The sequence below is a fragment of the Megalobrama amblycephala genome, linkage group LG2 (genome assembly GCF_018812025.1).
Source record: "Megalobrama amblycephala isolate DHTTF-2021 linkage group LG2, ASM1881202v1, whole genome shotgun sequence".
Lineage (NCBI taxonomy): Eukaryota > Metazoa > Chordata > Actinopteri > Cypriniformes > Xenocyprididae > Megalobrama > Megalobrama amblycephala.
Window position 1 is genome coordinate 9515389 of NC_063045.1, and position 22757 is coordinate 9538145.

The following is a 22757-nucleotide window of genomic DNA, read 5'->3' on the forward strand; positions in this document are numbered from 1 at the left end:
CAAAGAAGAAGAAAAAGTAGAAGGGCCATCTCCCTTTCTCCCTTTTCCTGTCTCCTCTGCTACTCGCGCAATTTGCAAATATCACAACTGTTAGACGAGGCAAAGCTGAAATAACGCAATCCGGTTTTATTGGGTTTTTTTGGTGTTTGTTTTTCCACACGTTTCGGCGTCGATCATCACATTAATAGCAAAAACGACACAAGCGTTGTTATGTGGCTTATTCAAATAAGTACTACATGCTTCTTTCGCTTTCACTTAATATGGTACCGACATAAATATTCAACAGAATCTGGACTTCCGGAGAAGTGGGGGAAATAATGCTCTGCATTTTTCTTCCACTATGTGTATTGCTTCTGCATGGTAAGCCATTTTTATTTATAAGACTTGTAGATATGTTTCTGAGACTGCTGAGAAGGAGCCATTTCCTGTGATAGGCCTATCCTCTCACACTTGGGTAAAGTTGGTTTTATATTCGCACATTCAGACTTCTGATAAATTCAGGCTTTCCAATAAATGTGCAATATATTAATGTTTGCGAATTTTAAGCAGCGACATGATATTGACAACCAACGATTGTCAACTTACAACATTTTTCACAGTCGATCAAAATAGGCAAGTATTGTTTTAATGGCATATTTACTTGTGAATGTCCACTGAATGTCCAATGTAGTGTGATTAACAAGGCTATTGAATACGGATGTCCGAATGTGCGAATATAAAACCAACTTTACCCAAGTAGTTTAGCCCCATAGGCGGGTAAGTTGTCACCAAGCGGCAACCTCCCCCTGTTTCTCGTGAAGCCAATACGGAAGTGAATTAAACTGCAATTCATTGACTGGCCGCTAGGGACAGGCTGCAGAAGTGAGCAGAATCTCATTGACCATCATGTTAAATTAGCCAAGTTTACAGCAGAAAAAAACATGTTTACAGTCTGGTTCATATTGTGGTTTTGGTCTATACTGCGAATTTTGCCCTTCATGACAACTCTGAGGGGGGTGAATTTTTTTATAGCTCATTTGTTTAAATTATATTAAGCCTTAAAGTTCTGCATAATTAAGGGCGTGGTCACTTGAGTGACAGGTATGCCGCTGCTGTCTGTGAGCCGTCATGTTACCTCAGCAGCTCATTTCAGCCGCTGAATTTGGCATCTCAGTCGTATTTGTGGTTTTTTCTGTATTATTTTATACAATATATGGCTTGCTGCATACTCGAGACAGATGTCAGTCTGTGTACATGTGCTCGCATGCGGAACACACGTTGTTGGATCGTCGTGGCATTGGCTAAAAGTTTTGTTCCTGAGATTTACTACAATGATAATACCAGGAGGATATACAACTCCGACAGCACTGCTTGGATATAACTAAAACTGCTGCACTATTTTGAAAAATTATACTTTGGATACGTGCTCATTAGTTTGAGAGAACATTTGAGAGATATACATCTGGTATATATATATATATATATATATATATATATTACCCAAGTGCCACGGATTGGATTCATCTCGCGATCTCTATTTCATTATAAAGGTATGAAATCCCATTTGATTTGTGTTATTTGCACACCCCACACAAATTAATTAGCCTATTGGTGTTGGAGCATCTATAACGTTATCGTAAAAATATCACCGTAGATTGACAGTAATCCTTTAGTACTTTATAATGATATTGCTATATTTATTAATATTTTACATAGTATCTAAGATAGATAGCTAGGGCGGGCGTGGTTTCAGCAACAAGTCGCATGGGCTCCAACTTCGTCCCGCCTCTTTGCCCATTTTCAGTTATCCGTGAGTGACGTGCGGTCACGTGCAGCTAAGATGGCCGCGGCCTCATTTACGCATCAAAACTGCTGTTCAGAACTCTATGGGTGACGTCACGGACACTACGTCCATATTTTTTTACAGTCTATGGTTGTCACACTAGATTATCTAAAAATAAGAACACAACTACTTAATTGTTATTATTGATTTTAATTTTTAAATTAAATATAATATAAACAATCATGCCTAGAGAATTTGGAAAAACAATTGTTTCAATCCAAACAATACACATTTCAATCAAAACACATTAAGTGGCAAGGCCACTTTAATTTGAACTTTAAACTAGGGCTGGGCGATATATCGCATGCAATTGTCACGCGCATTTCGTCAGTAAAGCCGGTTCCCTGATTACCGCTAAATCGCCATCACCTGCTTTCAAATGGAGCGGCATTTAATAGACAGAGCCGTAGATCACTGATAAGCCACGCAATATCGAGTTCATTATCGAAGGCGATTCATCTGCGATAATGAACGCGATATTGCGTGGCTTGTCAGTGATCTATATATTTTCTCTGGCTTGCACATAGATCCATGATAACTGAATGGAATACTGTAAATAACTCGCTTAACTTAACATGTTTAATCTCTGAACATAACTGACTTAACATGTTGAACCTCTTTTTTGAGCATGTTCTATGTGTTTATTTGTACTGGGGCAAGTTGTCACATGTGACGACTTGCCCCAAAGTCATTGAGACAACTTGCCCCAAACTGACATGTGTGCTAATGTTGGCTAAATCTCAAGGTATCAAAAGACATGTTATTGTCTCCTATGTTGTGCAAAATAATAATTTTTAAAATTCATATCTAACAAAGTTGTATTGCATAAAATTTAAAGTGCAAATTTTTTACCTTAAGACAAAAAATAAGAAAATTATGCTACCCTCAGATTAGAGCGATCTTGACCACATGTGAACAGGAAGTTGACTATAGAAGAAGTCACACAAAGTGGCTATTTGATTTTTGATATGGAGCCTCTAGTTTTGGAGTTATGAAGAATGTGACAACTTACCCTGCTCTCCTCTATAGAGTACCTCAGGGATGATGCATTTTTGTAGGCAAAACCCTGAAGCGAGTTAGCATTTTAGGACTTCCGGTTCCAACGTCGTAAAGTCTATGGGTTTTTTGAATGGGTTTTTGCTAAATCGCATGAAATAAGGTCTGTGGTTAACAAAGCCTCTAAATACTTTCACGTTTTGATCTATGACATAAAACACACCAGTTATAACCCACTTGTGATTTTTTTAAACCTTTATTGTGTCTTAAAAACGGCAGTTGCTAACAAATTGCTAAAAGGGACTACTTCCTTTGGCGGGGACTTTAGACGTCATCATTAAAAACGGGACATTTGGACAACATTTCTCATGAAAAAGTGGATAAGTATTCATACACAGCACAGATCATAATCAGCGAGCATGTTTATAAATAAAGTTGTTTTCTAAATAAAGTTTGAGGACGCTTGGTGGTGACGACGTTGATCCGCGACCATGGTGTGCTGTAGTCCGTTTATAGTCTACTATTAGCCTTTTATATCTGATGACTTTATTTAGGCTTCAAAATCTATAAATGTTGTTTTAACTTGTAAAGATTATCTTGATAGACAAAACGTGTAAGTGTCATAACCCTTTGTAAACACAGAGCTTATTTTCTGCGATTTTCCAAAAGTCTATGGGAAAAATGCATAGGCTTTCAACTGAGGGAACCCGTGCGCTGCTAACTTCCGGGTTGGCCTACAAAAACGCGTCATCCCTGGGGCACTCTATTATTTTGAAAATAACATTAGGTTATATGACAGCATTTTAAAGGCACAATATCCATCAAGGTCTATGAAAATATTTAATGCTCCCTACTTGTATAACTTCTATAATTTTGTCTCATTATCCCAGACATGATTTATGATTATCTGTTAATTTCTCCTCCAGGTGTTTCTGGTGCTGATACAGACAGAGAGTCAGTGACTGTGAAGGAGGGAGATTTAGTCACTCTAAACACTGATGTTAAAACGAACCATAGAGACAGAATTAAATGGTATTTTAATGATACTCGTATAGCTCAAATCATTGGAAATATTAGTATCTGTACAGATGTTCAGTGTAATGAAGGAACTGAGAGATTCAGAGACAGACTGAAGCTGGATCATCAGACTGGATCTCTGACCATCACAAACATCAGAAACACAGACTCTGGAGAATATCAACTACAGATTACCAGCAGCAGCATCGACAGCCTTAAGATCTTCACTGTTACTGTTAGTGGTGAGTATAATTTAATCATTCAATGTATTTTCCATTGAGTTGTGGTAAAATACACCTGAATATTTTAAATCAGTAAAATAAAATGAAAAAGTGAGCTTAATATAAAAAAATTGAGATCATCTCTATTACTTTAAAGGTCCTGTTCTTCGTGATCCCATGTTTCAAACTTTAGTTAGTGTGTAATGTTGTTGTTAGAGTATAAATAAAATCTGTAAAATTTTAAAGCTCAAAGTTCAATGCCAAGCGAGATATTTTATTTAACAGAAGTCGCCTACATCGAACGGCCAGTTTGGACTACATCCCTCTACTTCCTTCTTTAATGACGTCACTAAAACAGTTTTTTGACTAACCTCCGCCCACAGGAATACACAAGAGTTGCGTTTGTAGAGTGTGTTTGTCGCCATGTCGTCGAAACGCTGTTATTTTCATCCCGCAGTCCAATCACCGGGTCTGATTCCGGCTCAAATTGATAGGGTAAAATTAAAGACATGTTTACAATAACACTGAGCGCGTGCATCTCCACGTTATGGTAAGAGGCGTGACCTTTCCGGGCAAGGTGCGCTAAACTGCTGTCGAATCACAACACAGGAGCCGCTGGCACAATCAGAACTCGTTACGTATTTCTGAAGGAGGGACTTCATAGAACAAGGAAGTCATCAGCCTGTTTTTATGACAGTGGAAACAGCGGTATACAGATAAGTAAATTATGTGAAAAATACTGTGTTTTTTTTACACGCGAAACATGAACACATGTTATATTGCACACTATAAACACAATCAAAGCTTCAAAAAACCACAAAAAACGGGACCTTTAACATTTTTTACATGAACAATGGATACAATGACATGGCTATAATTTGTGTTATGTCACATGTAGAAACATTGCTATCATTTTTTTACCTAAATTTCAAAAGTGATTTATGATTATCTGTTAATTTCTTCTTCAGGAGCTGTAGTAGTGTCAATGAATGAGGGAGATTCAGTCACTCTAAACACTGGTGTTACAAAAAACCAACAAGACAGAATAATGTGGTATTTCAATCACACTCGTATAGCTCAAATCAATGGAGATATCGGTAAGCTCTGTACAGATGTTCAGTGTAAAGAGAGATTCAGAGACAGACTGAAGCTGGACAATCAGACTGGATCTCTGACCATCACAAACACCAGAAACACAGACTCTGGGGTTTATCATCTACAGATCAACAACCGCAACAGTGAAAAGATCTTCAATGTAACTGTTTATGGTGAGTCATTTAACATTTAAAAGCAGGTCATTTATGTTTATATCACATATTTGTTGTGTTTATAATATAAGTGTCTTTTAGCAGCATGAAAAACAAAATGTTTCTTCAAATTGTAAGAGATGTAAGAGATGATCAATGGCTAGGTGTGCACTACATAAGATGTTTGCAGCTCAATATTTGACCGGAAGGGTAAAAATGATGGTTATTTTATTCAGTTATGGCTCATTAGATCTAGCATTCTGCCAGCTTTCAATCAGACACAGAGATAAAGTAATGCAATATAATTACATTTATTTGAAATAATTGTAGCATTTATTTTAAGTAATTTGTGTGAGAGAGATAGTTTGCTTTAAAAACAGCAATGTTTCCCCCTCATTGCTGAGTAATATATAATGTCGCAATTCAGCAAACAAAGATGTTTTGTTGATAAAAGTCACGGGGCAGCGTTGACAAGTTTCTGTGTCTGTGTGCATTAGTGGTCGTCACGATACTGGAATTTCTAACTTTGACCTTTGATACCATACCTGGAAAAGTATTGATGCCACAGGGGAAAAAGCACTGCATACTGTCATACAGATATTTTTTTAATATTATTTCTTTTTTGTCCATCCATATGCAATCAAGTTTATGCAATCAAAAATTTCTTCTGAAGAGATCACTTAAATATGATAAAGCTTTTACTCTCTCTCTCTCTCTCTCTCTCTCATACATATATATACATACATATATAATGATCAACTAGCATTACAATTGTCAAATATCTCAATGTATTTTTACAGTGGGGTAATTTAGTTTCAAAACCTTAAACACAGCACAAGGAAGCTTGATTTAAAGTGGTAAATTAAATTTAAAAACAAGTAAACGGTAATAAAATGATACCAAATAAACAAATGACTAATGACTAGCACAAATAAATACAATAGAATAAAGATACAAATTAAATAGACTGCTTTATTTTTTTTCAGGTAAAAAAAGTTTTAAAAGTAACACTGGATAATCTTAATTGTAAAAATTAAATGGAGATTAATCAATTAGTTACACAAGTTAAACAGTCAAGAGCAATAAGTGATTTTATCTGTCATTTGTTGTTTGATTTACATTAAAAACATGGAGAGCGGCACGTTTAGCACACACTGATCTAAAATACACGTTCTTCCTGAACTGCTTACGACTGTTTTATGTTAATACTCACCAAGATGGACATTGTGACATTGCTTTTGAGTGTATTTGAACATTAATAAGCCACGAAAAAGAGTTCATTTTGGCAGTTGTATGTCAGAGGCGGCTTTATTATGTGTGAGCACTTCGGATGTGAGAAGAAATGAAGTAGAATTATGGACAATCCTGCACTGAAATTCAGACCCGGTCACACTAACACTATTTAATAAGAGTGAATAAGAAAACTGAATGAAAGGAGGCAGGTGCACATCAACTCGCTGTCAAACAAGAGAAACTGCAGAAAGGAGTATTGAAATTGTTTCAGATATTTCAGTATCAATACATATCGAAATATCAATATTTTTAGTGTGCACAGCGCAATCTCTGATCCTGTGTGTGCTTTTGTGGTTCAAGTATGCTGCAAAAGTCCTGAAAAGTGATGAAGTGGAGAGATGCTTTGTCCATCTTTCTTGCTGTCTACGGTGTGGTTTCAATAAAGGCAGTGCATTAATGTATAACACTGGTTAAACTGACTGGAACTACCTGTGTATTCAGACAGACCATGGTATGAATGCAGAAAATGAGCAAAGAACACTCATTCTAATCAATGCATTATTGATTGGTTACAAACCAGCCTTTGTGTGTATGTGTGTTAATCAGTCAAAAGCCTATATTAAATCTGGCCTTCATATAAAATAAAATAATTATTTTCATAACTACAGCTTTAATAGTGTAGTTTGTTTTTTTTCTGCAAAAACATCCTCCAGCATCTGTTGGTTTGTGTTTCAGGTGTTTCTGCTGCTGAACAAGATGAAGTGAAGGCAGTGGAGGAGGGAGAATCTGTCACTTTAAATCCTGGTGTAATGAAAACCCCAAATTATGTGATCAGATTATATTTTAATGAGATTCTCATCACTGAAATCACTGGAGATCAGAGTAAGATCTGTACAGATGATCAGTGTGAAAAGAGATTCAGAGACCGACTGAAGCTGGATCATCAGACTGGATCTCTGACCATCACAAACACCAGAAACACGGACTCTGGAGAATATCAACTAGAGATCAGCAGCAGAAGCAGCAGCAGCTTCAGTATTAGAAGGATTAAGAGCTTCAGTGTTACTGTCACAGGTGAGTGTCATTTAGTCTGTCAGTGTATTTTTAATACGGTGCCTTTTATTGTGGACAGTTGTGACCAACATTTTGATGAATGTTATTAACCTGGACAGATCACAAAATCAGTTTTCCTGTAAGCATTGATGTTTCCTGTTGAGCTTAAAGTGGTTTGATGTTGTTTTGGTTCCTGTTCCTCAAAACCCGCCCTTTATCAGTTAAATCAGCACCACACAACTGATGAACAAAACAGAAAGGTGTAAATATCCATCAGAACCATTAGTAAAATTGATATGAAGGTCTGTCTTCATCTGTTCCAGATTCAGGTCTGTCTTTAGGTGCTGTAGCAGGAATATGTGTTGCTGTTCTTCTGGTGATTGCTGCTGTAACTGCTGGTGTGATTTACTATCACAAGGATCCAAGTACAAGTGAGTATACAGCTGATTTTACAAAAGATATGATATGAATATGAAGATATGATAATATATGGAAATTAATTTTTGTTGTAAAAAGTCATCTGTGTTTATTTGAGTTTGTTTTAATTGTTCAAACAGGATGCGGGGGGACAGGAAATCATTTCCAGGTAAAACTAAACAATTCTGATCTGTGCAGTGGTGTATAAAGTACTCGAAAAACATACTTGAGTAAAAATATAGATATCTTACCAGAAAATGACTTTGGTAGAAGTTAGTCACTGTTTAGAATGTTACTTGAGTAAAAGTTTTAAAGTGTGTGATATTTTTTGCACTTAAGTATGAAAACTAATTTTTTGATATTAAACGTACTTAAGTATTGAAATTAAAAGTACAAGTAAATGTAAATTACAAAAGGAACAACTAAAAATTATTCTATACACAGTTTGAGCAGCAAGATTGTGTTCAGTTTTAACTTTCTTAAATTTTGTTTATTTGATTAAAAAAAAAATAGCCAAATGTTTATTGTAATTTTTAAAGGTGCCCTAAATTCAAAATTTGAATTTACCTCTGCATAGTTGAATAACAAGAGTTCAGTACATGGAAAAGACATACATTAAGTTTCAAACTCCATTGCTTTCTCTTTCTTATGTAAATCTCATTTGTTTAAAAGACTTCTGGAAAACACGCGGATCTCAACATAACACCGACTGTTACGTAACAGTCAGGATCATTAATATGTACGCCCCCAATATTTGCATATGCCAGCCCATGTTCCCAACATAATGAAAGGCATTAGACGAGGGCAGCCAGTATTAACGTCTGGACCTGCACAGGTGAATCGACAGACTAGGTAAGCAAGAACAACAGCGAAAATGGCAGATGGAGCAGTAATAACTGACATGATCATGATAGCATGATATTTTTAGTGATATTTGTAAATTGTCTCTCTAAATGTTTCGTTAGCATGTTGCTAATGTAATGTTAAATGTGGTTAAAGTTACCATCGTTTCTTACTGTATTCACGGAGACAAGAGTCGTCGCTATTTTCATTTTTAAACGCTTGCAGTCTGTATAATTCATAAACACAACTTCATTCTTTATAAATCTCTCCAACAGTGTAGCATTAGCCGTTAGCCACGGAGCACAGCCTCAAACTCATAGAGAATAAAATATAAACATCAAAATAAATACTTTACTCACATAATTTGAAGCATGCATACAGCATGCATGATGAACATCTTGTAAAGATCCATTTGAGGGTTATATTAGCTGTGTGAACTTTGTAAATGTGCTGTAATATAATCGAGAGCTCGTGTGGCAGGGAGCACGCGAATTAAAGGGGCGGCGCGCTGAAAAAAACAGTGCATAGTTAATGATGCCCCAAAATAGGCAGTTAAAAAAATTAATTTAAAAAAATCTATGGGGTATTTTGAGCTGAAACTTCACAGACACATTCAGGGGACACCTTAGACTTATATTACATCTTGTGAAAAAGCATTCTTGGGCACCTTTAAATATAAAAAATACTAATATATTAATTATACATTGATCGTTCATGTTAATTCATAATGCATTATAACTAATGTAAGAGACAACTTTAAAATGTTAAAATGTATATGTTGAAATTAAAAATGAACAGTACTTTTATTAACCTTATTTAATGTTACAAATGGGCTCTTATTGTAAAGTGCTACCGTTTCATATAAATCCAAACAGTCATGCTTAAAAATGACCATCTTTACACTCAAAGGCATAGCATGGGTCTATTATATGTATACTTTCACACATTATTTGGCTCCATTTCAGAACATGTGATGATTACCTTATTAAAATATGTGTTACAGTGCAGATAAAAAAAAAGAACTGAAATCAAATACATTTCTGATTTATGTTTCTGTCGCTGCATGATGAGGATACAGTTTAAATATGCAACTTAGCTGGATAACGAATGCATAACAGCGAACAAATGGATATAAACTAATGCAAATGAATGGTAACAATCGTGACATTAAACAGTTGGTGTTTTTGTCACATTGTTTTAACCGCTTGAGGTACTACTAATGTTAGCATCCTCTCAGCCTCGACGGCAAACATACTACTGTTCTCCACTAATGCAGCATCTATTCAACAAACTACTTTATAATGATATGAAAACATGTACTGTAGTGTACACTCTATAAGACACATACATGACATTTTGTTGTCTTATGTTTTAAATCCGTTTTTGAAGTGTCCCGCTCTGTGTACTGTATAATGACAGCGCGCACTCAGCCGCTCCAGCAACCCGGAAATGAAATCAACCGCGTTTGTGCGAGCACTTGTTTTTATGCTTGCTTGCAGTCTGTGTTCTTCTAACTTTATTTTGTAGTAAGTAACGAAAATGCTTTGGGAAATGTAGTGGAGTAAAAGTAAAAGTTGACAGAAATATAAAAACTCAAGTAAATTACAGATTCTTCCAAAAAAATACTCAAGTACTGTAACGAAGTATTATTACTTTGTTACATTACACCACTGGATCTGTGAGATCTGAAAGTAGTGTGTGTCTGTTTGAATGTGTGTTTGTGTGTGTGTGTGTGTGTGTGTGTGTGTGTGTGTGTGTGTGTGTGTGTGTGTGTGTGTGTGTGTGTGTTTTGTTTTGAAAGCAGTGGCATGAGTATATTTGTGTGATTTTAAGTAATTCTATTAATTTATATTATTTTACTGCTTTAGAGTCAGGGTGTAAAATAAAGGTTTCATTTTGTCCTTAGTTTATCACCACCAAAACAGCTGAGGCAGTGCAAAAAAACAACAACTCTTAAATAAACTAAATGATAATAAAATAATAAAAATTATAACATTATAAAAACAAAAATTGCAACTTTATTTAGAGCAAGTGTCTTGTCTTGCCAATATAGTTCAAGCATTTCAGATGAGGAAGAAAGATGAACAAAAGTTCACTGTTTGAAATCACATGCAACATATTATTGTGGCAGTCATTTTATAAAACCCAAATTCTTTCATTATTTTAATCAAAAAGTATCAGAAATTATGACATTCATACATTGTACTACAGTATTAAGTCACATATTCAGGAAAAGGAAACCCTGTATTCCTTTTTTTCCTGTTTGTGTGACTGAATCATCAATCCTGTTCATTTTTTACATTCGGTGAATCTGTTCTCTCTTACAGGACATTGTTGTACGATTCTCACGTGTTAGTCAGAATGAGGATCTTCCTAACAGGACATCTCATAATGGTCACTGAAGAGAAGATGGGTACTGAGAAGAGGATCAAACTCACTGAAATGCTCATGTAGTCTTATTATTTTCAAAAAAGGCAGTTAAGCATTAAATCAGCAATAAAGTATTAAGAAAAGTAACACTTTACCAGCAATAAAACAGCAAGACCAGGGGCCTGTTCCATGATGATAGTTGACAAAACCAAACCACTCCAATCCGGCTTTGTTGGTACCATGATGCTTATCTTCAACTCGGGCTTTGATCCTGAGTTTTTTTGATCCTCAGCTTATTTATTTTACATATGATCTTGATCTGTATATATTAATATTCATTCAAACTAAATGCTTAATAATAACTGCTAAACTAAAATGTGTGTGTATTGGATTAATAATATATATCAGAGAATTATTTTATGATTTATATAATTATTATAAGTAATTATCATTACATTTTTTTTTTTATTATTATTATTATATAGTGATCTTTAATTTGGAGGAAGAGAAACTGGGGGAGTGACTTTATTGCATTGGATGTATTTGCTGACATCTGAATGGCCCAATTTCAGTTTGAGATTTCTCACCCAAAACAAAACCTCCACCCTACGCTGTGGAGTGTAAGTTACTTTGGCGATGAACACCGCTAAAAGCCAAGTTACTTTCATGGTACCTAAAACCCAGGATTGGCGAAAACTTATCTGAAACTTACCTGGCTAGCCAGCTAATCCAGCTTCATGGTACAGGCCCCTGGTTTCACAGACAGGGCTTAGATAAACCCAGGGTTAGACCTTAGTTCAACTTTATATATGTGCCTTAGATAAAAAAGCAAAACAAAAAATAAAACAGGTGTGCATTTTGAGACGAAAGACATTTCAGTGCAAGATGCTTTGTTAAAGTCCCTGTAAAGTAAATTCTGAGAATTGTTTCTAAACGCGTTATAAATGTTACAAATGTATTGCTAAAACACATTACAAAGACTGTGAACTCTGTAGTACTGAATTGTGAAGTTAAACAGTTTTTCACCAATTCTCTGTTCAGGGTTTTTTGGGCGGAGCTAAAACGGGAGTCCGATGACGCACTGGAGCCCCCGATCATGGCCCCGCCCCTAACACTATATAACTGTCGAAGGGGCGGCGCCACACTCGGTGTGTCAAACGCTACAGCGGTTCACTCGCTCAATCTCGAGTGTCATATTACAGTTATACAGCCCTTTGCACATTTAGCTAGTGCCTTTGTCACACAAATGCATATTACATGGTTGCTTCTGATTTTGCGCTTGTTGTCTTTTGACTTACGGTTTATATTTCCACAGCGATCTTTTGTATTTATGAATGAGCTGCTCATTTTATAATCTCCCCGGTCTACTGACATTTAAGATATCTGCTTTAAACATAAAAATGCTCATGATAACTTTCATTAACTCTACAACCGGTAAATCCACTTCACCAGCTAATTATTCTTCAACAGCGATGCCATAGAAATATACAGAGCTACCGCAAAAATGGAAGTTCAAAGACAATATTCTAAAGATGGCGGCATGCTTGTTTCTCTGGTAAATAAGGTCTATAATCAAGCAGTGAATTTGACTATTAGTATAGTCACACATGCTCTTGTACTGTAAGACACAAACACTCTTCATACTGTTGCTGAACTGAACAACATGCAGGTGCTGAATGGAGTGTGCACTACCGATACTGTAGCTGCCTATCATTTTTGTATTGACATCTTGCTCTTACTACATTGATTGTGCTCTCTAGATTCTAATGCTTGCCTAGACATTTCAAGCAACTTTAATAGGAAGGAAGAATATTATAATAGTGTTATCACTAAGTGATAGTGATGATTCTCCTCGGCTTGAATGTTTTATTTGGTCAGTCTGGTTTCTCCCTTGGAGAGCTACAAACTGGAGTTTAGTAAGTGCTTTTGACAACAATCTTAGTCCCTTATTCCAATTTTTAGTTTGTTGTTTTGTATATATTGCGAATATGTATATATGCTGAATAGGACAGGGGTTTAGAAGTGTCTAATGGATTATCATCTATTTTTTCTTATGAAAATATTTTGTCGTGTCAATGCTAAAATACTGTTTGTTTGTTTTTATGCCAAACTGCACAAAATCCTGTACCATGACTCTTAACATGATGTAAATTAAGAACTGGCCATGGATGTTTTCATTTCACAAACACTACTTGTTGCTTACTTATATAAGTTGTATAAATAATTAAATTGCATGCTTTTCATAAGCAGAGTATTTTTAGAGTCTTTAACTGCATCAGCCAGCATAAAAATGTACCTTGAATCTGAGCCTGTGTAAACACTATTTTCTCTCTGAAACAAGGTCATTAACTGGAAATATTTGTATGTTTATAAGCAGGGTTGGGCAAAAATAAATCAAAATGTATTTTAAAATAAAATACCAAATACCTTAATTTTACGTGTATCAACATAAACTACAAAATACAGCAGCCACACCTTGTATCAAAATAAACTACTGTATTTTAAAAATACTAAAAAATACTTTTACAAGGGAGCATGAAATTTCATCGCAAAACTTCCATCAATTGGCCTGTTTGATCGATCCCTTCACCATTACACTGAATCGGTTGATTAAGTAAACAATGTTTGATAGCAACAGCTTTTCTCTGACCGAGTCATGCAATAAATCTGACATATGCAACCAGTTAAAGGCACAATATGTACAGTAGGATTTTTGGATTAAAATATCCAAAAACCATTAGAACAATGCTATATATTGTTGATTTATGTATTTACATTATCCCAAATGTTTCCAAGAATGTTTAAATCCAGAGAAATAAGCAATTTTAACCAGGACACGGGCTGTGTCTGTGTGTCACCTATTAATGACATCATTTTATTTTGTAGAAACCATGGAAACACCAAAGATGCATTATATTCCTCATCTATCTAATAAAACATATGTAATATATTATGTTTTATTAGACAGATGAGGAACTGTTTGGATTCATTGATTGACAAAAAAACTAATCATGTTATATAACTTGTTTAAATCTCATTTTCTTGATTAATTGCTCCAGCGGTCTCGTTCAGCTCCAACATCTTCATCATTCAGCTAATTTAGTTAATTGGTGTTTGGTAACGAAGGGGCTACTTTGATTCAGCAACACTGACTCAATGACAAACAAGTCATTCATAAGAAGACAACTGATGGCACCTGTATTCATAGCACTAATTAATCATTTGATTGTTAATCATAAATATAGGGGGCTGCTGCTCTGTATTATAGTTTTCAAGAACATTGTGAATTGGTAAACTATTTAGCCTAGGCTATTAAAAAGAACACCAAAACTTAAAATCTGTTCTGAACTCAAGTCTCTGCAAACTATTGAGTAATCACCAATTAGAGGCTGCATTTTTATGATGTTATCTTGTAGACTTCTTACAAAGTATTTTACAGTATTTTAAAACTACAAAAATACAAAACACGAAAATAGCTTTGCGTTTTGTATCAAAATACTTTAATCAACCCTATCAAATACAAATTACAAAATACTATTTTGTATTTGAAATACATATTTGAAATACATGTATCATAAATACTGCCCATCCCTGTTTATAAGTGCCATTTAAAAACATTTTCACTTCTAATAACTGGATTCTTTGACTGGTGAATTCCTAGTTAGGACACTAGATGACGCTCTAATACAGTATTGCCTTTATTCTTTGTGGCATAGATTTAACAAGGAGCAGGAAACATTCTTCCATGTTGACATGATTGATAATATCACAGTTGCTGCAGATTTGTCAGCTGCACATCATTTGTGATGTGAATCTGTGCCCTCACATCCCAAAGCTGCTCCACTGGACTGAGATCTGGTGACTCTGGAGGTCATTTGAGTATAGTGAACTCATTGTCATTTTTAAGAAACCAGTTTGAAATGATTTGAGCTTTGTGATATGGTGTGTTATCCTTCTGGATGTGCCATCAGAAGATGATACAGTGTGGTCATAAAGGGATGGACACGGTCAGTGACAATACTCAGGTTGGTTGTGGTGATTAAATGATGCTAAATTGGTAAGAGGCTCAAAGTGTGCCAAGAACATATCCCACACACTATTACACCAGCCTGAATCGCTGTTACAAGGCAGAATGGATCCATGCTTTTATGTTGTTTATGACCCTACCATCTAAACGTCACAGCAAAAATCCATTTTTCCAATCTTCTATTGTCCAGTTTTGGTGAGCTTGTGTGAACTGCAACCTCAGTTTGCTGTTCCTAGTGGACAGGAGTGGCACCAGTGTGTCTTCTGCTGCTGTAGATCATCTGCTTCAAGGTTGTGTTGTGTGTTCAGAGATCAACAGTTTCTGAAAAACTTAAACCAGCCCATCTGACACCAACAAACATGCCACGTTCAAAGTCACCTTTCTTCCCCATTCTGATGCTCAGTTTGAACTTCAGCAGATCGTCTTGACCACATCTACATGTCTGAATGCATTGAGTTGATATGGGATAGATATTTGTGTTAATGAGCGGTTGAACAGGTGTACTGTACCTAATAAAGTGGCCAGTGAGTGTATAAAATATCAGCCAATTTATAACAAGGGCACACTGTGTGGGATGCTGTTCTTGCAAACAAACAAACAAACAAATAAATAAATGTGAAAAAAACGACAAACATTACCACAATTGTGCTTACAATAATTATAATTGTTAATGTGATATCAGACATCACTGTCTTTGAAAAATAAATGACAATTTTACACTATAGTTCAACAGCAGTTCTAGGACTGCATTTCTAGTTTTTGTGACAGCGCCACCTAGCCAATTCTACTCCAACAGAGGAGACCCGATTCAAACTTCAAACAAACAGATGTAAAGATTAAACCCATGATTCATGATCATTAATGCAAAAAGAAATCTGATGAAACCTGAGCAGATCTAAATGTAATGCTGCAATAGTCACTTTTCATTTCCACAATTCATTTTAATTGCAACAGATTTAGTAAAATTGTTCAGGGGCTTTTTTTTTTTTTTTGCCCTTTTTTGGGGGCAAAAAAAAAAGCGGCCTAATTTCCGACCCTGATCTAAACTGTGAAATGGGAGATTGTTAGGGAAAGAATGCAGGGGAAGTTTTATGTTTACAATACGTATTAAGTGCAAACACTTAAATTTGATGTGGGCTATTATTTAAAAACATGGCAGGTTTGTAGCTGTCCATTGTCAAATCAAAATAAGTCTCCTAACAACCGAAGTATAGCAGATTAACACATTAGTTAGTAGTTTGTACGGTAACACTTTAGAATACTGATCCTTCATTAATGAATAACTACACTGGAACAAATGAATAATGCATTAGGCCTATTAACACTCTAGTAACTACTATTAACTAACAATAAACTCTGATTAATGAATTATTAAGTAATAGTACTCAGTTGTAGGTAGTTCACTATTAGCTAATCAGAAATACTGTTTTTCATACCTCCTAGAGAACTACTAAGAACTACTATATACAGGTTCATAATTAACATGAATAATGCATAATGTATAATTAATTCTAAAGTCTTGGTAACCCACTAGTAATGACTGAAGTATTACCAAATCCTTCAGAAGGAATTACTAATTATTTGGATCAGTATTCTAAAGTGAAAAACGTGATAACTCTCTAATAACTACTTGAGTCTTTGTAAACTTTTGATGTTTTTGTATGTTTTTATACAGTAATTCCTTATGATATACACTTTAGTAATTATTAGTATGTTTCCAAGATCTTCACTGATCCAAATAAGAAGTAGTTACTTTAGAGTTATATTGTAACTCTTGAGTTATTACTATCCAATACTTTACAAAAACCTCAAAAGTTTACAATGACTTCAGTAGAGAGTTATCATGTTTCTCACTTTAGAACACTGATCCAAATAATTAGTAATTCCTTCTTAAAGGTGCTAAAGAGGATGTTTTGTTTTATACATTTTGCAATATTACTTGAAACTGTCTTTACTAACTGATAAAAGACTATTTATTCGATGCACTGAAAGGAATAATATTAATATACATCATCTGTGCACGAGGTAGGGCCTTAAAAACATCAGCCAATCGCGTAAACGATTGGCCCTCTGGCTTGTCAATCACTGCCGTGACGTTCCTTGTGAGAGACGAGTGCGGCTGCGAGCTCCAGTAACTTTCCACACTCCACAGGCGCAGCATGCAATGTTTTTGTCAGGAGACAGGAGTAACAACTGCAGATTATGAGTTACCTGCGGTGAGTCCGACATAATGAATCCACTAACACGATACAGCGAATGCCGGTGGTGAACACTCGTGTTCCAATAGGAGTGTTTACGAGTTTTGGGAGGCGTTCCTTCCTTGTTCTTACGCATGCGCTCATTTCAAAAACTCAGTAACAGTCTTTGGATTCTCAGTCGACGAAAAGATCCTCTTTAGCACCTTTAAGTATTTGGTAATACTTCAGTCATTACTAGTGGGTTACCATGACCTTTACTTTAGAATTAATTATACATTATGCATCATTCATGTTAATTATGAACATGTATATAGTAGTTCTTAGTAGTTCTCTGGAAGGTTTGAAAACAGTTACTGATTAGTTAATAGTGAACTACCACCTTCAACTGAGCACTATTACTTACTAATTCATTCATCAGAGTTTCTTGTTAGTTAATAGTAGTTACTAGAGTGTTAATAATGCATTACTCATTTGTTCCCGTGTAGTTATTCATTAATGAAGGATCAGTATTTTAAAGTGTTACCGTTTGTACTTGTACTTGTTAGTAGGCTATTTTGGGTGTCTTGTTCATATTTATTTTCATATAGGCTAAAATCAGCAGAAATTAAATTACATCCAGTTTATTAGCAACACAAAGCATGAGTGTGAATCCTACGATATCAACCTTTGATCTTGTAGGTCTTGTAGGTATTAAAAAGCTTGTCTGAGATGCGCCTAGCCTCGCCTGAAGTTCAGCCGAGAGTAGGCGGATGCAGTGAGGGGAGGAGTGAAAAAAGAGCAGGCAAGACGAACAGTTCTCTGTTCTCATAGTGGATCAGAACCTACGAGATCAAAGGCAGATATCGCGGGATTCACACTCGTGCGCTGTGTTGCTGATAAACTGGATGTAATTTAAGTTCTATTGCTTTTATATGAAAATAAACATAATGAACAAGACACCCAAAGTACTTATTTATTTCCATTCGAAAGATATGCGTCAATAATTTTTACTTTAATTATAGACATGTTTTTATATATTTTTTATAAATGATAACTATCACATAACCCACAGAGAGATTGCAGTGCCAGAGACTTTAGGAATATTCACACATAATTTATACACATAAAATCATGGTATTACAGTTTTAAAATCAAACATTTTAAAAGAGATCAATACATCACGGTTGTTTAAACCAATAAGCTTTAAGCTGTGTCGTCATCAAGTCGTTTCCCATTGTGCTTTTGGTCAGCGCAGAATCCAATGAGGCCGCCTCATCCTCGCGAGAGGTTTTTAACACACGTCGGCATGACATCAAGGTGCCCCACCCTCGGACACATAACCGGCATGCATCTCGCGGTGATCACCGGTGATCGGTTCTGTGCAGAATTTGCTCATCTCAAACAAGCCGATAGGCCCTTTTTATACTCTGGTCACAGTGACGTCAGATGCTGCGTCCCAATTCGCCTTCTTATACTACGCCTTAAAAGTATGTACTCAAAAAGTGCTTACTTTTGATTATATAGCAAAAGAGTAGACAAGCTTTGGGACATACAATCACGTCATTCAATCGTGTCTTTTCTCTCTATCGCATCCAGTCACCGTAAACTGGCCTGTCAATCATCTTACATCCTCCACATTTCATTTAGTTAATTTCCTACCGTATCGGAGAGAAATGCAGCACGTTGATCTGCAGTCGCGGGTCTTTCATGTGGAGACCTCTCCTCATATTAATGCAGAATGATGCATTTAGAAGTTAATGGCCATATATATTTATAAAAGTCCAAATTGGTATTGCAGATGAAAAATAACACAGATAACATTAAATATATATTTTCTATAAGGTTTAACAGATTATTAGTCACTCAAACCTCTCAGTATCGATCGCGCATATCCGCCATGTTTTGTAGTTTTTTAACACTTTTTACTTGTGTTTGTAGTTCTGAACTGAATCCTCGTCCAACGCAGGGATAGGCTGTCGCCGGGCCAATGTTATTGTCGTGTTTACACATGCTTCAGACACCGGTCACGCTGGAGGTGTTCCCCAAAGTGCTAGTTTCCATTCAAAAGGAAACACATTAACAATGCAAATACTGGAAATCAGAAAAAATCAAGGTTTTTGATCAAACTGATTTGAATTAAATTAAACTAAATTTTGACAATTTATATTTTTCTTTTGGACAGAAGCATTGTTGTGCACTGTTATGCCATAATTTTTTAATTTTAGATATTTCCTATACAAAACCAATGCAAATTAAAGATATTACAACAGCCATCAAACATCAGCATGCTATCATAAAAATTTTACAACAGTACATCGTACATTAAATTTATTCTTAGAATAATTCCCTTAAAATAATTCTGCTTTAAATGAATATGTTGCTTAAATTAATACATTGTTAGCTAATGAGTGATTTGTATATGTACATTTCTGAAATTACATAATTTGGAAACAGTCACATCTGATAACAGATTACTCTAAATTGTAGCCCAGGTGAAAAAATACTATAGTAAATACTATAGTGTTTTGAACCAAACTATAGTAAATTGTAGTATACTGTATATATTATAGTATACACCATACAGTGAACTGATAAACTAATAAATACTGTAGTATACTTTAGTTTTTATTACAGTAAACTGCATTGTATATTGTAGTATAATGTTGTAGAACAGTGGTTCTCAAACTTTTTAGCTTGGAGTACCCCCTGAAGGGATTACCATCCTTCTGCATACCCCTTCTCTTACACTTAGACTGCAGTCACACCTTTACCAATATTTGCCCCCTAAATTGATTTTCCAGTGCATTTTTTTACCTTAATGAATAACTTTATTAAATAAATAATATATTCATTCAATATATTCATATAAATAATAGTCATTCTTTCATTAACGAAGCAAGTGGCTGTGAATGAATCATTGAATCATTGACTCTCCCGATTCGTTCAAAGCCACAGAATTGTTCGCGAAACAGCAACAATAGACTTACCACAGCAAATTAATTCAAGTACTTTACTATAGTATTGTTCAAAAACACTATATAGTATTTTTTTTTTCACCTGGGAGCTGACATGCATTTTCTGTAAAGCTGCTTTGAAATGATATGTATTGTGAAAAGCGCTATATAAATAAATGTGAATTGAATTGAACATTGACCACCGCCCCCCCCCCCCAAAAAAAACAGGATATGATTTTTTTTAAAAAAGGTGTGAGATCCAAGAATAGTTCTTCTTAGAACTAGCTTCTGCCTCTCTTGAGCTGGAAATAATGATTGAATGTTGCAGAGCTTATCTGCACGATCAATGCACGAGTGTATAAGGTCATGTTGCATATGTACACAAAGTATATGATATTTTCATATTTCACAGTAATATCACTGTTTGATTTAAGACATTATCTTTGTGAAACACAAGCTCAGTATTTTGTAGTAAAGTGTTTTTGTTCTGTAGAGCAGAAGTCAAACGGTTTCATGTGAGCAGCAGTGGAAAAAACCTTTCAACCACATTCTTCACATAGATATGACACCACGAACACACTCAAAAACTGACATCAAACAAACCTACAGCAGTAAATACATTTTCATGCACAATGTCCAACAGAGCAAATAATGTCTGTTTAGATGTAAATAAATGAATAAAGCAGGGTCTACACTCCTTTAGTTTTTTTTCATGAGATTCGTTTACCTATGGTCTCTTTAATACAGACAAGGTAATATGGAGTCCATAAAGAGACACAATGTTTGGGAAACGCAATAATTTTAAGAGAGAATGAACAAGCAAATTGAAATTTTCCCCCCTTCCAATTTTTTTAACCATCACCATGTCCCTTTAGGGGCTCCTTACTTTCGGTTGAAACATGAAAGGAGGTTCCTGAAAGTGATCAGACAGTTATGTCAGTGAAAGAGATTAAACAGTTGTGTCTTATACTTATAAAAAAATTGAATTTTGATCATCTTCTCATGGTAAGAGGTGCATAATTCACGTGATCCTCCTCTTTCACTTTCTGTAAAAAAAATTAAAAAAAAAAAAGCATAAAAGATATGATAATAAAAATTGAGACAATCTGAAGATTGATATGTAATGTGATAGGCCTATATCTGTTTTCTAATAACATTAAGCAGCACAGTATATAAAATCTCCCTCCTACAGCCAAGCTAACATAAAGCAGCTTCAGGAAACAACATCAAACATCTTCTGTATCAGTGGTATTGCTAGCTAGTAGTTATCTGACACAACTTTAATTCAAATATAACAAAATATTATTTGTTCAAATCGACTTGTTATAGTCTTATTGTACAAACCATTAAATGTTAAAATGTTTCTTTCTCTTCTCAATGTAATTACATTAATTGAACAAATTAGTTTAAAGTTTAGAGAAACTGCAGTCTTTTAGTGTTTCTCAGTTGCTAAAATGTAGTTCAGTTCAAATAACTAATTGCTTGCTTAATCTGTGAAGTCTATTATAATTGTCTTACCGATTTCTGTGCGTTTCTTTTGTAGAACACCGGTTCAGCGTAAGTGATCTCTTCTGGATGAGTCTGAACTGTTTCAACAATAAAACATACATTAAAACAACAAACCTCAACTTGATCTGTTTCTTTAAAACATATTATTGTTAGGGCTGTCAAAGTTAAAACAAATGACACATTTAATTAAAGGTTTAACAGCGCAGTTTTAAAAAATGGCATCAACAAAATTAATTTAACATTAGGCCTTTCCACACACAATATAAATGAATAATTGATTAAATGATAATTAGGGCTGTCATATTTAAAAATAATTGTTATAATAATTCTTTGTAACTTGCCTCCACTGTCAATTTTTCTACATTTCTTGCAGACGCAGTACATCCCAACGGCAGCTACAATCAACAGAGATCCAGCAGAGATCAGCACTGTGTGAAACAATGGTAGGGTCTGATCTGTAATGGACAAAATGAGCCATTAACTGTGAGTGAATATCAGCACTACTGTATGTAACTTGATAGATCAGCTTAGTTAATCAATGTTAATATCAACACCAACACACCTGCACATGTGTGACAGAGGTGAGTGATGTCCAGATGTTGAGTCTGGTTGCTGATGGGATTGTTCAGCACACAGCTGTAGGTGTTTTTATCCTGATATTCCACCTCCAGAGGTAGAGAGAGACTGATGCTGAGATCAGACACACTGATGCTGGACAATAAACTGTTTCCTTTGTACCAGGAGAGAGTCACATGACTCACATTCACAGCTGAACACACCAATGAACAATTTGATGATGATGATGAAGAACATTGTGAAGAGTTACTGCTGATGACAGGAACAGACAGACGAGCTGGAAAACATCAGAAAA

The 22757-nt window shown here is 35.2% G+C and overlaps 1 protein-coding gene across 3 annotated transcripts; it reads left to right on the forward strand.

The window, feature by feature from the left end:
- On the forward strand, positions 1-22522 carry LOC125263488 (carcinoembryonic antigen-related cell adhesion molecule 1-like). 3 transcript variants are annotated; one of them, XM_048182485.1, is made up of 7 exons: positions 1-360; positions 3745-4077; positions 5025-5324; positions 7272-7610; positions 7913-8020; positions 8147-8175; positions 22260-22522. In XM_048182485.1, the coding sequence occupies exons 1-7, from the start codon at positions 318-320 to the stop codon at positions 22320-22322; spliced, it is 1215 nt and encodes a 404-aa protein (XP_048038442.1). In that variant the 5' UTR covers positions 1-317; the 3' UTR covers positions 22323-22522. The 3 variants fall into 3 exon arrangements, with proteins under 3 accessions (XP_048038442.1, XP_048038441.1, XP_048038443.1); XM_048182484.1 differs by lacking the exon at positions 22260-22522 and adding an exon at positions 11177-11540; XM_048182486.1 differs by lacking the exon at positions 22260-22522 and adding an exon at positions 8679-8735.
- The last annotated feature ends 235 nt before the right edge of the window (positions 22523-22757 follow it).

What these genes read in the sequence shown, in the direction of transcription:
- LOC125263488 (XM_048182484.1), top strand. Translation starts at nt 318, where the DNA reads ATGCTCTGCATTTTTCTTCCACTATGTGTATTGCTTCTGCATG. An exon ending in TCACAAGGATCCAAGTACAA is followed by an intron (nt 8,021 to 8,146) that starts GTGAGTATACAG and finishes TTGTTCAAACAG; the next exon opens with GATGCGGGGGGACAGGAAAT. An exon ending in GGACAGGAAATCATTTCCAG is followed by an intron (nt 8,176 to 11,176) that starts GTAAAACTAAAC and finishes TCTCTCTTACAG; the next exon opens with GACATTGTTGTACGATTCTC.